Raw genomic sequence first — 15,889 nt, 5'->3', positions numbered from 1 at the left:
TCTTGATTGGGGAAGTAACTTTCTTGATAAAATAAAAAATAAAAAATAAAAAACACACGAAATAACTTTACTATATCCGTTGCAGTTAACAGTTTCCTTTGTTATTATTTCACGTATGTGATCTAACCAAATGCATGAAGAGGAGAGATTTTTCAATGTGCTGATAAAACATCATACTATAACAAGTGTCATGATACAAGTGATTAGATACTTTAAAAAAAATGACACTTGATGTCTTGGACCGAATACTTCACACAATGAAAATTTTCTTCATGAAAAGGTAGTTCGAAAGATAATGACACTGCAACCGAAATACATAAGTTTCTATAGTATTAGTTGGTATAACTTTGAAAATTGGGAGTTGTCCAAAAAAATAGCTTTGGAAAATTGGCACTTCATTTGGTTGCCCATGGGAAAGGCTATGGCCTATGGAAGGATAATTAAAACTACTAAACTCATCTTAGGGCAAAGTCAAGTCACCTTTCCATAACGAACCTTCAAACCTACTAAACTAAACTAAACCAACTTGGAAATTGCAAACAAAACTACACTTACAAGATATGTCTCTCTTCTTCAAAATACTAGACACCCGTTATAGGATCAAAGAAAAAACTTGTGATTAATAATAATAATAATTTTAAGCAATACTTTCATACATATTAAGAATACACCGACCACAAATTTTTGCATGTTTATTTCCTCATGTGCTACAATATGGCCACAATTTTCCCTCATTTCGGGAAGCACTATGTTTAAAATAATGGGAGGTATTAACCTAAAAAGTACTGTTTGAAGGAAAGTTTTTTCCTTTGAGTATCTCATGCATTACAAGATTAAATGCGAAAATTAGTTACTATGAACTCAATAAACTAATTTTTAACCATGAAATTTAAAGACTAGTCGGTGATGAACCAAGATTTAATCTAAATTGAAAGGGAAAGGGAAGAGTCCTCATTGTAACTTTATAAATACCTCTTTTGCTTAAGCAAATATTATTCACCCAAGGCCTTCATTCCGTTGCTTCTTTACTCCTTGGCTCCTTGTCAACTGGAATTACAATGCAATATAGTCAATACTCTTAATCACATTGTTTGGTTGGTAGTTTTTTCATGTTTACTATCATATGTGATTCTCTTATCTATGCGATTCAAGTGAATGTGATATCAAACATACTTCCTAAATCCTATTCATGTGCTATGGCCAGAGACTCTTGAATCATATCGTAGAGTATTCTTCTTCAGTAGTTGAACGTTATAGATCCCTTGTTGTACACTCACATGCCTCTTTGAATAAATCACTGATCCCAACAATGAGAGTAACAAACCATGAGGTTGTGATGCATCATCAAATAATTAAATACGTATCCACATGACAATTGTGGTGTCTTAGGTCAAATAATTACTTTGCATTATCCTAACTAGTTAGTTCTCGTATAACATGAGTACGAGAACTCATGTTGATTGCATTCAGTGAACTTACTCTGTATCCATCACCTACATATTGATGTCTTTCACACCATTGACTCAAGACTAGTCACTCTTTGAAGAGAGAATACATAGCATGTACTGATCTTATAGGATTGTCAATGCCTAATTAGCAATACTATGATTAGGAACATTTATAGTATCTATATGAGAAAGAAAGGTATCATGAATCTAACTTTCTTAGATTACATTCTCTCTATTACATATTCCTTAGACTTATTTATTTTTTATCTACACTAAAGAGGATGGGGGTGGACATAACCTCATAATGGGCTAACAATAATGTGGTTCAAATTCGTTTTTTGTGAGAATTAAACATAAGACATCTCACTTATAAGTAAAAAGAAATAACATTAGACTGTAGTATTAAATGACTCCTTAGACATTATTTAAGCATATAATATTTAATGAAACGTCCTTAAACAATAATATTTATCTTTAGATTAAACTAATTAACTTTGTTTAATATGTGAAATATGGGTAAGGCGTGGGGTAGATTAGGTCCCAGGTTCGAGGCCTGGTGTGGGTGGGGTGAGGTGGGAAAAAAAACAAACACCGTTAAAAAAAATTTGTAAAGTATTATCTCATAATTAACTTTTAGAACATATTTCAAACATCGTTACCGTTAGAGGATTATTCATTATTTCACTTTTTTTGTTCGCTATCAAAGAACTTCGAGTTTGAAATTTTTTCTACATTAAAAGGAAAAATAACACTGAATTAAGAGTTATGAGATGACTAATTGTACGTGTGACACATAATCGTAAATCACACATGCTGAAAGAGTAAGGCACCAAGTCGCCAAGTTCAACCACTTGCTCCACTAATTATTTCCGAAATCATTAGAATCTTGACTTTTGGTAAACCGCAAAAAAGAGCGAGGAAAATCGTGACATTATAGCTTGATGCATGCATTTATTTTAGTCAAGAAATCTTTTGATAAGCTAATTAGTATGAATTTAGATACTTTATTAGGCTAAATACAATAGGACAATCCCACTTCCAACCGCATTGCACATGTGTTGCACCCACCACTAATAGTCTAATGCCAATAGCATCAGAAAAAAGATATTGGAAGACATGAAGATCATTTCCCTTCATCTCCATTTATTTTTATTTCTTGATTTTCCTTTTTTAATTCAAAAATAAAAAATAAATAAGATATATAATGTAGAGGAAGAAAAATGTGTGTGGAGATCAATTCCCATAAATATATAAAATTTATTTCACCGGATGAGTAACCAATTATGTCTTTAAATTTGGCAGTTGATATAGTTATGTATCTCGATTGCATAGTGTTTATGAAGAAAAAGAAGCTTATGACAAATTCTTCAAGCTTTTCACTTGACTGGTTATGTGAGAAAGATAGATTCATGATAGGGCATGTTTCATGGTAGGAATGAAGTATATATTGAGGACAAAATGTCGGTTTGGATCATATATATATATATATATATATATATATATATATGGATGGATATGGTTGATACAAACTCAACACGCTCATGTCATCGATTTAACTTAAAACCAAAATGCAGTCAAAACGAACTAAATCAATTTGATGTGTTGGGTGAAAAAGGGGAAGATGCATGGGTAACGCAAGGGCAGTTTTTGAGTTGGGTTTAGGGCTTAGACATTGCAATGCAAGCATTACCGTATTGAACATTTTAATGTGTTGGGTGTAAAGGGAAGGTGGATAAGGCAACGCCCAACTCAAATCTTGCCTTGCCTACAAGGGTACTGCAGGTACTTGCAACGTGTCTAACTATTTGCATAAAATACCATCCGACTTTTCTACCTCCCCCCTCACCTTTATGGTTGGAGTTGGTACTTTGAGGCAATCAAATGGTTTGCAATCAACCATAAGACGAGAGGAAGGTCGGAAAATCGGATCCAAATTATACTACTTACGATTTCATCGAGGGCATGCATGCCATACAACAAGAGATGTTACCACAATAGGCAAATTATAAACTGCATGGCCTTATTGACCAACTCATGACTTGCATGCTGCATGCTGCTTGTTGATTTTGTATTCTCTTTCGGTCAACTTTATCGGTCATTAATTTTGTTTCTGGAAAACTTGAAGGTGAATTATTAAGTCCTTAATTTCAGCTCTGTTTTAATTACTACCAAATTAATCTGTCTTTGTGGGTTGTTCATATCTATCTATTTCACAACTACTTTTCTTGTTGTACAAATCTATGCATATATGTTTTCTTTTCTTTTCTTTTTTGTCTTAGAAACTGAGTCGTGATCTAAAAGTTTCTTCAGCTAGAAGGTTACATGCGTACGTGCCTTTTATTTGGGTTGAACATGCCTAATTAATTAAGAAAAGATAAATTTGAAACTAATAAGGCGCCTTCAAATCATGTGGTTTCTTTATGGTTATAAACTTATATACAATTAAAGATACGACAAGTTATATCACACGACAATATGCTTGTGTTATGTGTAGGTTTGGACCATGTTTGAAACGACATGGTTGCTCGAGCTCAACACGGTCATGTCATTGATGTAATTGAAAACCAAAATGCCATACAGAACCAACTAATAAACAATTTGATATATGTTGGGTGAAAAGGGGAAGTTAGGTAATGCAAGGGCAGTTTAGGAGTTGGGTTTTGGGGAATAGTGTGACATAGAAATGCAATCAAAACCAATTGACCTGTTGCAAAAGGGAATAGGTGGGTGAGGCAGCAGAGCCAAACTTCGAATCTTGCCTTCCGTATACAAAGCATGCACGGGAACTTACTAGAATTTTCGTGTAAGCAAAAGATCGTTTTGCACTTGATCAAGTAATCTTTTTCTTCATGTGGTCCACTCCACCTAGAGTCGTTATCTCAAACTCCACGGTTTTCCACTACATATACAAGGACTCAGGCCAAAAGAGACTTGTGAGAATCTCAACACTATACAGAAATGATTGAGAGCTTTTAGGAGCACAACAGATATGAGGACAGCTACTCTTCGTATGTAAAGGTTATTTAGACTACTCTAAGGGATGGAATGGATTATACTATGGCCTGTGTTGGTTTTGAACATAAAAGATGATGGAGCTAACAAACCTCTTGTCAAGGTAGGTATTAAATTGAATCAATGGTATCTGTAAATTGCGGTAGAGAGAGAGAGAGAGAGAGAGAGAGAGAGAGAGAGAGAGAGAGAGAGAGAGTCTAATGTATTGTGTTTGTATAGAGAAAATCATCTATGTAATCGATTGTAAACAGTTTTCAATAATTTCTTGAATGTTAAATAAGGTCTCAAGTTCGGTTATCCACTCTTAATAATTAACCTAATTACGTTTGCTTTAATAAATTCCCATTCTTAATCCTTTTTGGTTCAACTGAGAAGGCTCTTAATTATAGTCCATTACAGTACAGAACACCACATGCATGCCTAAAAGACTGAACAGAACCCCACATGTATTCAACTCTCATATCCAGAAACTTGTTAATTTCAAGAAGTATAATCAATGTTTAAAATATGAGTATTGGTTGGAATATCAATATGCAACTTTGTGAAAATATCGATGGATATATCAATATCGATATCAGTTACCTTCTATGGAAACAATGGAAACACGCTCAAAAATGTGAAAATTTAATATGAAACTTTAAGGAATATCATATGACAGTTTGTCGATATTTAACATATATATCAGAAATATCTAGGGGTGGAAAAAATTCCCAAAAATCCCGAACCGAACCGAAAAAATCCCGATCCCAAACCAAAAATTTCTCAAACCGAAATTCCCGAAATTTTCGGGATGCTATCCCAAACCGATCCCAAAATTTCGGTATGGGATTTGGGATTGGCTTCTCAATATTTCGGGAATCCCATACCGAACCGAAAATATATAATATTAATTATTATATATATATTATTCTTTTATAATTGATGCTTGTAGTTTCTAATTCATACTCTGCAACCTGGAATGCCCTACACCTTGCATATTTTTCATGTTTTGTTTGATATTCATGTGGATTTTATTATTGCTGCTGCCATGGCTGATGATTTTAGAAGACTTGATTCTTTTGTCTCTCAACATATTGCAAAAAGGGTTTAATTAATTTGAATTTTGACTATGATAAAAACAGTCAGGCATGTCAGTGTTCAATTAAATGATAGTGTGAATGAAATGAAATTCCTAGTTCATGAATGTGTTCTTGAATTATATATTTGAAGAACAATTCATAATTTCATATTTCAATTTGGGATTCCCGATTTATCCCAAAATCCCGAAAATATTTCGGGATTCCCGAAATTTGGGATTCCCGAAAATTTGGTTTGGAATTGGTCTTCAAATTCCCGTCCCGAAAAATTTTGGTTTGGGATTCGGGATACTAGTTTCGGTATGGTATCCCATACCGAACCACCCCTAGAAATATCGATGAAATTTGTCATTTTTAACTTAATTTTAAGAGTTTCTCTGATATGAGATGACGTTTACACTTTACCCCCCATTTCCATATATTTCTTTGCTTTTTCCGATATTTGAAGAAATATCGATTGTATCGAAGAAATTTCAAACAATGAATATAATTAAGGGTTTTAGTAATTAAATTTTTTAACATCCTAATATTTGCATGAAAATATAAGGGAATTTTAATGAAAAGCCCACGGTACTGTACACTTTAACGAAAAACCACATTTTTACACCAAAAAATCAATCCTGGTACTATTCAATTTACCCTTTATTTTGTGCTTATCATTAAAACTCAAAGTTTTCAAGCCATTTTCATTAGTTTTCCTAAAATATAAACGTATTTACAGATAATTAATTAACCCTCTTTAGGTAAAAAAAGTGCTGTCGGTAACTTTTGAGTAAAACTCCCCAATTAAATCCGCATTCTAATCCAATTAACATACAGATCTGATCTACAAGAATTCAAACATGGAAAACAAGTACATGATATTATTATAAATTTTTGCAAAATCAAAAGTAAACTTAGAAAACACATATTTGCCAATTCAAATGGAAGAATTCATTCCTCATTCCATGACAAGATGATATCATTTTATTGTACAAATGTCATAATAGGAACTGTTTCTTTACCCATTACAATTTGGTAATGGGATAGATTTTTACTATTACTAATAATTCTTTGGTTTGGTAGCGTGCCATAGAGAAGTTGTGCAAAGAACAATCATTATTCATTGCAGCAAAAGTTTCGATCACTTGAAGTGTTCGAGTATCATCTTTAGGAGCTCCAAAATCACAGTCAACATCGAATGCAATTTATATATATGGGTCTGTCGGAGCTCATGGCTTGTTTGATTAATTTACATGATTTTTCTGTCGTCAGTGGTTGTTGGCCAACAACTTACAGTCTTCTTCCCTCGTCTCCCAAACGTGATTTAACCTAGAAAAGCTTCACATTCTTCCGCCCCAACTAAACAGTCTAAACCTCCGACCAAGGGCAGGCCTGTCGAGAGACTGAAAGTTCGAAAATGATTCGGGAAGTAGGATTGCACAGAACCTCTCATCTCCAACATTAAACACCAAAATACAATTAGCACTACTCTTGAAACTCAACCAATATACCGTGTTCCGTTGAGCAGCAGACGTACTCTGGAGATATGAATAGGCCGCAAGCCGAGTCCTAAGGAGAACAAGAAATTTAATGTACAAAATATGCAACTACAGGTAGCTGCATTTCAAATAATTCTAATATTTCTCCCTGGTATCATATTTCTTTATCCAGGGCAGGTTGGATGAACGAGAAATCATCTGGAATATTGGTATGTTCCTCATCGTGGGGTTCATTTATCTCGGTTTGTTGCTCAATTTGATCCACTCTTACAATCATGCGTGTTGTTGATGACGGTGACAGAGGATCAGTTTCGGGATCAGATGTCTCATGGTCCTCAACGGCGGCTGAGCGAGTTGAGTGACCAGTTGTTTTGAAGCGAAGCAGCGTGTGTCCTCTCAAGGTAGAGGAGCGCATCGTTGAAATGGTGGAGCTTTCACCACCTCGGGTTCGGGTAGGAGACTTGCCTCCGTGCGTCTTCTTTTTCACCGCCATGTGCCACTTCTCAAGGGCCTTGGATGTTTGTTCATCAAAGATGGACCTTTTCATGTGTGAACCCATCTGCAAACGTTCACCACAACAATTTTACATCAAGTTCAATCGTATAAAGCAAGAGGCTGGACCTAAAAAACTCAAGAAGAGAACTAAGATTTTTAGTGCTTGACACCGGGGTTGGTGGAGGGCTCGATGCCATGCCTCCCTGTAAAATTTCTAGTGACTTTACCACCTGGAGAAACTGAGTATTGAGAAAATAAACGAAAATAATACCTGAGTTACAAGGGCATACAGAGGAAGTGTAATGTAGCTGCACAAACAGAGAACACCAACCCTGCAAAATTGTTTACATATAATTACATATCAATCCGATGAAATATATATATACTTACCAATTTGACCTCAATAGTATAGCAAACAACTCCCGTTAGAGCCAACCAAGAACATAAAAAATCAAGGGAGAAAAGGCTTACCCGAGAATTACTTTTGCGATTGCGAGCTTGAAATTGGCATGGAAGCAAGATTTCAACCCAAATGAATACTGCAGCAAAGTTTCATCCAAGATTTGAGTATTAGACATGAAGTGCACTTCAAAATTCAAAGTGATAGAAACATTAAGTAAGTGGGAACAGAGCATTACCCATATCCAGAAAAAGTATATAATTTGGAATGCGTTCTGCACATACCAGAATACCGATTAGACGACCAGTAAAAGAAAATATGAGAGAAATCAACACATAACTCCCGAGAAATTCATACAAATTCAGAGGTTGGCCGGAATGCAGGTCAGATACAAGATTTAGATATTGACTACTTGTTAACACCGGTTCATAGATATCTGGTAGCAACAATTTAGGATGAATACTTTTGTGTTCTTCTGTTTAAAGCGCATAACATCTACCCGAACTGAAATTATGCAGCCACAAACATGCGGGATCTGTTTTAACAGAAACTTTTCAATCTCTCAACTAATGCAAAGACAAAGACTTGTTTGAAAATTGAACATAGAGCGTGACAGATCATTTTAAACACCAGATCAACAACTCTTAAGATCGGGATGTTCTTTACTAAAGTTTCCAGCAAACAATAACGCCATCATCTACCTTCATTCAAGTAAGTATTTAAGATGATCCTATTCAAATAAAAGATTAAATCCCGAATCTAGAATCTGCAAAGACAAGGCAATCCAATACCTGAAACAGCGCGAAATGGATAAGATTAAGAATCAATTGAGGCCGACCAAACCAAAAATATTTGTCAGATCCTTGTACTAGAGGAATCCCTTGAACCACAGCATGCCTTTCTGTAATTTCAATGGCCATCTTAGTCAGGATGGCCTGAAGTTTTGTTCCAACGAGTAAAATTATCTGCAATTACACAAACTGTCAGAAACTACAGTTTTGAAACTAAACCAGATTAATTTTCTAATGAAGGACTCTTTCTTACAATGAGAGGGATCAAGGATGCCCAAAAGAGTGCCTGCCATCCTGAAAGAACATTATTATACAGCAAAGTCAATCGATTAAATTGAACTCTAAAGTTATAATAATATTCTGCAAAAGGATTTTCTCGGAAAGAAGTAGCTAACCTTTAACATTAAGGAGCAAAAAGATCACAAATGATGCCCACAATAGAGGACTGCCAACGACATGATGAAATAATTCAGGACAAACTAAACGAGGCAAGATTTTCTAGTAAAAGATAGCTGGTGATAGAATAAAAAGCAGATAACAAATATTGATATTACCTAACGCCAACGACGACCTTGAAGTCATCCTCTAATGATCTCTTGATATATTTTTGGAAGTTAAATTTCTTTCCTGCACCTAAATGGGCCTGTACATTGGGCATTTCGATAAATTGAAATGTCACATTCAATATGGTTCTGAAATTTTGTAAAACTGATGAAACTCACAGTGATGAATCCATTGCGCAGTGTTAAGTAGTCAGCCTTACTAACAGACCTAAAAAATTGTCGAAAGAAGCATCCCTGCAAAACATGTTATAAGAAGCTCAGTTTAACATATACTATGAGAGCGAATCCAAAAACCCTGAGATTACCAACCTGAGGTATTTTGGTAAGTCAAAAGGAAAGAAAAGCAAAAATAAAAAATTGAGTTGAAGATGCCTTACGACATAAAAGAAGAAAGGAATTCTAGTCCAGAAACTGGTGTGTGCTCTAACAAATGATGTCTGGTGAGTAAGTCTGAATCTCGAAGGATCTGCCAAGTAAACGTAATCAAGTTTAGCTTCCAACATAGATCTTCGCTATCAAGGCATGATGTTAGAATATGTATATTGACGAGGGTATGTATGCATCAAGGGATTGATATACCGTTGGAAAACTCATAGTTATGACTTGAAGTCTCTGCCTCCCAATGCTTCCAGCCTCGAATCTGTACAAAGAAGCATTCGGCAAATATGGAACATACCATTCAAGGCAAAGTTAATAAAACTGTTAGCATAGTAAGGTAGATTGATTAACAAGAAACATAGTCTGATTCAAGTTCATTAGTTTCAAAAGAGCACAAGAGAATCCATATGTTGATATCCAGCTAATTGCAATACCTTTAGCCTCCCGAGCAGCATCGTGATAAGACTGTATAGCACGTGAAAGGCGGCTAAGAAGAATATGAGGATGTGCAGTTGGTGCAATCCATTAACTGTTATAAGTGGCTCGTATCCCTGTTAACAAAAATCAAATTATGACCAGTTCTCAATTGTAAATAAAACTGCTGAAGTTCAGTGGTGATGAAGAAGATGAACTTACAGTCTTGCATTTATAATCAGAGGCAGCAGCTAAAGATCTGCGTTCGTACCATAAGAGTCTCCGGTGACTAGTTGACTCCTCCTCCTTATCATCTACTCTACATGGCAGCATAGTGTCTGCAACATTGAGTGGAATACATATTTTGGCAATGTAACTCTGCCCGAAATTCAGGATCAGCGAAATAAAACCTAGAATCATCAACTCTGCAACAATTTCACAAAGTCAAATGTCTATCCATAACTTGATATTTCTTGCAAAGTTTCAAATCAGAAACCATTGAATCAGTTTCCTGGACAACCATGATTGTTACCTGCTTTAACCTTCTCAAGAGATTCAAACAGCGCTCTCTTGTGCCTATCCGTAAGCCACTGCATCGAAAGTTTTTTGAATTAAGTAGTAAATCAAAAGAAGCGTAAAGCCACACTGTCAAATTAGCAAATTGTTCTTAACACATCAAATTCCTGGTTTCAAGTAAGCATTTGTACTGAAACAAAACCGAAAATGAAAGAATGCGAAAAGTAAATGTAAAATTGTAAATTCATAAGCAGCCATGACATTGAACAAGATACCCCCATCAAGCAGATAAATATGTAAGATTAAATATATTTAAGAAATATTGATATGAACCCTTTTCCCTTTCATTCAAATTCAAGCATTTCACACTTTCTTTTCCTCTAAACAACTTAATTTATAATTTCCTGGTTAAAAACTAAATTTGGACATCCAATTTCCAAGTTTAAATTTCATATAAATAGATGTTATTTTCAAATTTCTACGAGTGAGAGTTTAAAATAATAAATTTCGTAATCAAATTCCACTGTTTTTTTAGATTAACCAAACAAAAAAAATTTACAAATTCTAGAAAATAAAATTTCGTCCTTTCAATTTCGTTTGTTTTAAATTTCCTTGTCATATAGCAGAAAGTAAAACTATGCTAGCACACAGAAAACTTGAGCTGCGATCTAAAATTTTGAAGAAAATTAACCATGTCAGCTACGTGAACAAAACCAGTTACTCAGCAAAACTGCAAGAAACGGACTACAATTGATAAGGGTAAATTGTTTAACTACAGTTACAGAGAAATTAAACTTACTATTCCAACTTTGTGTAGGACCTTCTCCAAAATCAATGAGATGATGATGATAACAGCACAGACACCAGCAACAGCCCAGGTGGGTGTACGGTCGAGCTCCCTCGAGTACGAGGTGGTCTTTCCTGCTCCCATGGCTGTATCCAGCAACCCAGCAACAAGGCATAAGCTCACACCCAGCAGAGAGAAAGGCACCATCTTTTCGAATCTTGAGCTTCAGAGAGAGAATAGAGGCGGCTGGTCTGTGATTGAACAATCTGTGCAACTTAATATTTGGAAAGATGGTGACTTTACTGTATTTCCTTTCTGGGTTTTGAAGATTTAAAGCTTACGATATTCCAAAACCACTCTAATCTGCGTAGTCTGCAGAGATAGAGATTTAAAGCTTTCAGAACAATGGATAATGCTGAGTTGGTGATTTGGACACGGTTTCTTGGATTATGTTCTTCACCAAGAAAACCCCATTTTTCAAATTAATTCCTTTTATTTAAGTGAACTGTTATTAATCTTTTTAAAAATTTCATTTTATATTTTTTTATAAGTGTATTTTTTTTTTCTAATAAATTTTTTTTTTTTAAAATATATATATTTTTTAAATGTCAATAATAATTCTTTTATTTAAATGAGCAGCATTTTTTATTTGGTGAAAGGATGAGAGCAAATAATAGTAATCAAAGGGTTTTGTTTTGTTTTGTCTTAAATACCTGGTTAAACAAAACATTAAGCAAATTAATTTAAAAAGTTGGCAGTGTTTTTCTGAATTAAGACAGTTTTTGCTTGCATTGTAAGCACTATTTAAGGACAAATTTATTGTTTGAATCGATGTAATTAAGGTGAGTTGCTGAGGTCAAACGCCTTGGGTTCGGGATTACCTCTTTGGTTTGGTGCGCTGCTCTTTGGCTGGCTGACCAATCAGGTCGTCCCCCTTTGACAGCCGTGAAAAAACAAAAAATAAAACAGAAAAATGACATGGGAAAGCGTGGATAAATTGTAATTTATATTATTTTTTCAACTTATTAAATAATTACATTTAAATGAATCATTTCCGAATCCCTTTCATCAAATCCACCAATTAGGACTTTTGAAATTTGACCAAACAATTAAAAATAAGAGCCACTTTTATAATAATTTAATCAAATTTCAACAATCCAAATTGATGGATTTGGTAGAAGGGATCCCGAAGAAATCCCGAGATGATCCCTTTTCTAATTATATAGTTCATTACCACAATTGCAGACCAGAAGAACACCAACTTGGTGATTAAACTAATGGCATCAATGATTCAGATATCTTCTCTGTTCCTTTTTAGGGGAAGAGGTCGGATCCTGCTGGCAAGTGGGGGTTTTTTAATTCTAGTACATGCCATTCCATTCCATCCATATATTAGCAAAAAAAGTGTTGCATGCATGAATACATGATGTAAAAGGTTTTTTTTTCTTACGGTCGGATTGATCGTGTCAAAAATATTATGTAAAAGATGGCGTTTATTTATTTTAGATTTTCTAGTTAAAATAATCTTTACACTTATTATCATTTTTTTCTAAGTTGCGTGATTGTTGATGAAAAAAGTTTAACTCGATACAAGAGAATCTAACGTCAGAAAATTACAATAACATATTCCAATTTAGTCTTAAATTCCCCAGCCTGCCATGTGCATGGTCAGTACATGGAGAAAGGTTGTACGGGACTGACCAAACTCTGCTTTCAGCAGTAAACTCTGCTTCCAGCACATGGCTTTTACTTTCTTGTCGACGTCGTCTACGCTAAAAGTAAAAAATAAAATAAACTTAATTTTACACCGAGTTAACAATAATATGATTTAAATTCATTTTTTAGGAAAATCGAATTTAAGATCTTTCACTTACAAATAAAGAAAAATATTATTAAACTGTAGTACTAAGTAACTTGTAATTTTCAGATCCTCTTTTTTTATTTTCCTTCGAAAATGAAGCAACTTCCGGAGCATATGATATAGTCGTGCATGAAAAACTTACTGCAATCTGCGTTCATGCGATGCAGTGCATGTATGAAAAACTTACTACAATCTGTGTTCAAAAACTTACTACAATCTGTGTTCATGCGATGCAGTGCATGTATGAAAAACTTACTACAATCTGTGTTCAAAAACTTACTACAATCTGTGTTCATGCGATGCAGTGCATGTACCATGTCATTATTCTCTTCATTTCTCTTGTTACGCGATCTAAAAAACCGGTTGTAAAACATATCATAGCAAAATTCTAAGATTCAAATCATTTGCTTGGATTAAAGTTTTATATCAATATGGTACCAGCGAGTTACGTTACTAAATTAATCACGCGCTTGATCAACTGATAGTATGGTAAATATACTATATATTCTCCCTTAAAGGGATAGGGTGATCGTAAATTTGATAAGTTACGAGGAAGTTTCTATGGTAATTTTGGCTCATTTAGAAGTACTTTTGAAATGATTAAAAATACTTTAGAAAATGTTTTTGAGTTTCAAAAGCACTTCAAGTGCTATTTTAAGGTTCACTTACGTAAAAATTGTTACAAAAACATTTTTGCTAAAAACAATTTCGATCTTATAAAATCACTTCTAAATAAGCATTTGTTAGGCAATTAGAGGAGATTCACGACACAAGGTTGACAGGATCGCAATTCAATATTCGACCAAATTATGCCTAATCCAATTTTTAAATGTCATATCGTATATCAAAACATAAAGTTGATTATCCTGAAAGAAAGAAAAAAATACTCCCTTTCTAGTTGGTTTAGTCAACCGCATACTTTATATATATATATATGGGGATTAAAATTTGTAAATTTACGATAAAATTGTGAGGAAGTAAAGATAAAAGAGTATTACATCGGTAAAAAAAGAAATTTTGCATGAGTTTATAAGAGGTTAGACTACTCCTCATTTTGCCAATTAGTTTTATAGTGTAATCTCAATTTTCTTCATGGTTCTATCTTAACTTTCTGCATAATATCAGAGTAGGTTGACCTATGTGTGAAGTCCAACAGCCACATGTGCTTCATGTCACCCAATTCTCTTTGTCCATATGTTTGGCTTGAAAATTCACCACACATAAAAGAAGGCGTGTGAAGATATGAAAGTAAAAAATATTTTACATCAGTGAAAGAAGAAACATTTTAAAGACTTATAAAAAGTTGAGCTATTTATTTATTACCAATTAGTTTTATAGTGTAACCTCAACTTTTTTTACTAACAAAATAATTTTATGTGCCCTCTGTGCTAATTCAAGAATTACATGAATACTTAAGGTAATTATGGACTTAATCAAAGATTGGTCAGCTCACTTGCCAATCCAAAGCCAATATTCTATGCAGAGTTTAAAGTTTTTATTTTTATTTTTAAATTTACTGTGATATCACGTCAATCTGCCAACCAAGCTCAACGTGAGGATTCACCAAAAATAAATAAATAAATAGCACACCTTGATTATTTGTCCAAAAAATAAACAACAAAAAAAGCAGCACAACTTCTTGATATCCATCCATTCACATTGCTCCATAGGTGGACCCAGGTGCAGAAATTCTTTCTTTAAAATAAACGTGGGTCAATTGTGGATGGATTGGAGTGAGGAGGCCATGTAATGTAATGTCAGTGCCCTACATGTTTTATTTACACATCAAATTATTCGAGCATACATTGCATTAATTCAAGAGTTTCATGTGTTTGGTTGCGTCACATTCAAATTGATTGGTGGTATGAAAAAAAAAAAAAAAAGAATTATTTTTATGGCCTACATTATGAAACGCAACTTGAAAATCCATGGAGCAACGAGAAGGAAAAGTGTTTGATGGTTGTTAATTCAAGTTGATTTCTAAGGATTTTTTTTAATTTCTTATAATTTTTTATACAACAAAATATGTAGATTAAATGGCGGAGAATAAAGTGAATCGAACTCAACACATATCATATTATCATCATATTCAAAATAAAGGCTTCTCACATAAAAATGATTACAGAATTTTATTTATTTATTATATAGATGATATATTTAAATTACAGGTGGTTCATCATCAATATTCGAACATAAAACTTCCTACGAACAAGTAAATAAAAATAATTGTAGACTGTAATACTAAGTAATAGAATATCAAATATGCTTAGAGTTTTCAATTCAACTCCCGCTTCATATAATATCGTTTGTATAAAAATAGAACAAGAAAAAGTTAATTTGATGATGCATTGTTTGTTCTGCCATGGTTTGAGAGAAATAGCTTAAATGATCCATAACCAATATTATCTTTAACTTAATTACTTGCTAACCGAATAGGAGTAGTGCCTTAACCTAAAAGATCTCGATAGAATTATGAACGGAACCATGCATTTATAAGTTGCAAAATTATTTTATCAAACTTCCGACCCGTGAAAAAGAAATTTACTAATTCAGCTCTAATCTAAAACCAAGTCAAAGGGCATTTGGATTGGACCGTTTCTTCTTCTGGCTCTTGTTTTGGTATTGACTTGGTTGACGTTGAAAGTAATGAATGCATGCGTCAAATCA

At 34.0% G+C, this 15,889-nt stretch overlaps 1 protein-coding gene across 1 annotated transcript; it reads right to left on the bottom strand.

The window, feature by feature from the left end:
• Positions 1-6,953: 6,953 nt before the first annotated feature.
• Positions 6,954-11,879, bottom strand: LOC137747450 (MLO-like protein 10). The gene is made up of 15 exons (XM_068487558.2): positions 11,374-11,879; positions 10,591-10,648; positions 10,281-10,483; positions 10,079-10,195; positions 9,846-9,906; positions 9,644-9,732; positions 9,426-9,500; positions 9,258-9,346; positions 9,099-9,148; positions 8,957-8,997; positions 8,704-8,877; positions 8,151-8,186; positions 7,984-8,051; positions 7,784-7,844; positions 6,954-7,576 (listed from the first exon to the last, which is right to left on the bottom strand). Exons 1-15 carry the CDS (start codon positions 11,566-11,568, stop codon positions 7,172-7,174), a joined length of 1,722 nt encoding a protein of 573 aa, XP_068343659.2. The 5' UTR covers positions 11,569-11,879; the 3' UTR covers positions 6,954-7,171.
• Between the last annotated feature and the right edge of the window lie 4,010 nt (positions 11,880-15,889).

This window comes from Pyrus communis, chromosome 2, assembly GCF_041283825.1.
Source record: "Pyrus communis isolate YQ-2024b chromosome 2, ASM4128382v1, whole genome shotgun sequence".
Taxonomy (NCBI): domain Eukaryota; kingdom Viridiplantae; phylum Streptophyta; class Magnoliopsida; order Rosales; family Rosaceae; genus Pyrus; species Pyrus communis.
This window is presented reverse-complemented; position numbering and strand designations above follow the sequence as displayed.

Coding starts and splice junctions, on each gene's coding strand:
- LOC137747450 (XM_068487558.2), bottom strand. CDS start 11,568: ATGGTGCCTTTCTCTCTGCTGGGTGTGAGCTTATGCCTTGTTGCTGGG. Junction 10,484..10,590: donor TCTTGAGAAGGTTAAAGCAG/GTAACAATCATG, acceptor AAATTGTTGCAG/AGTTGATGATTCTAGGTTTT. Junction 9,347..9,425: donor TGCGCAATGGATTCATCACT/GTGAGTTTCATC, acceptor CCCAATGTACAG/GCCCATTTAGGTGCAGGAAA.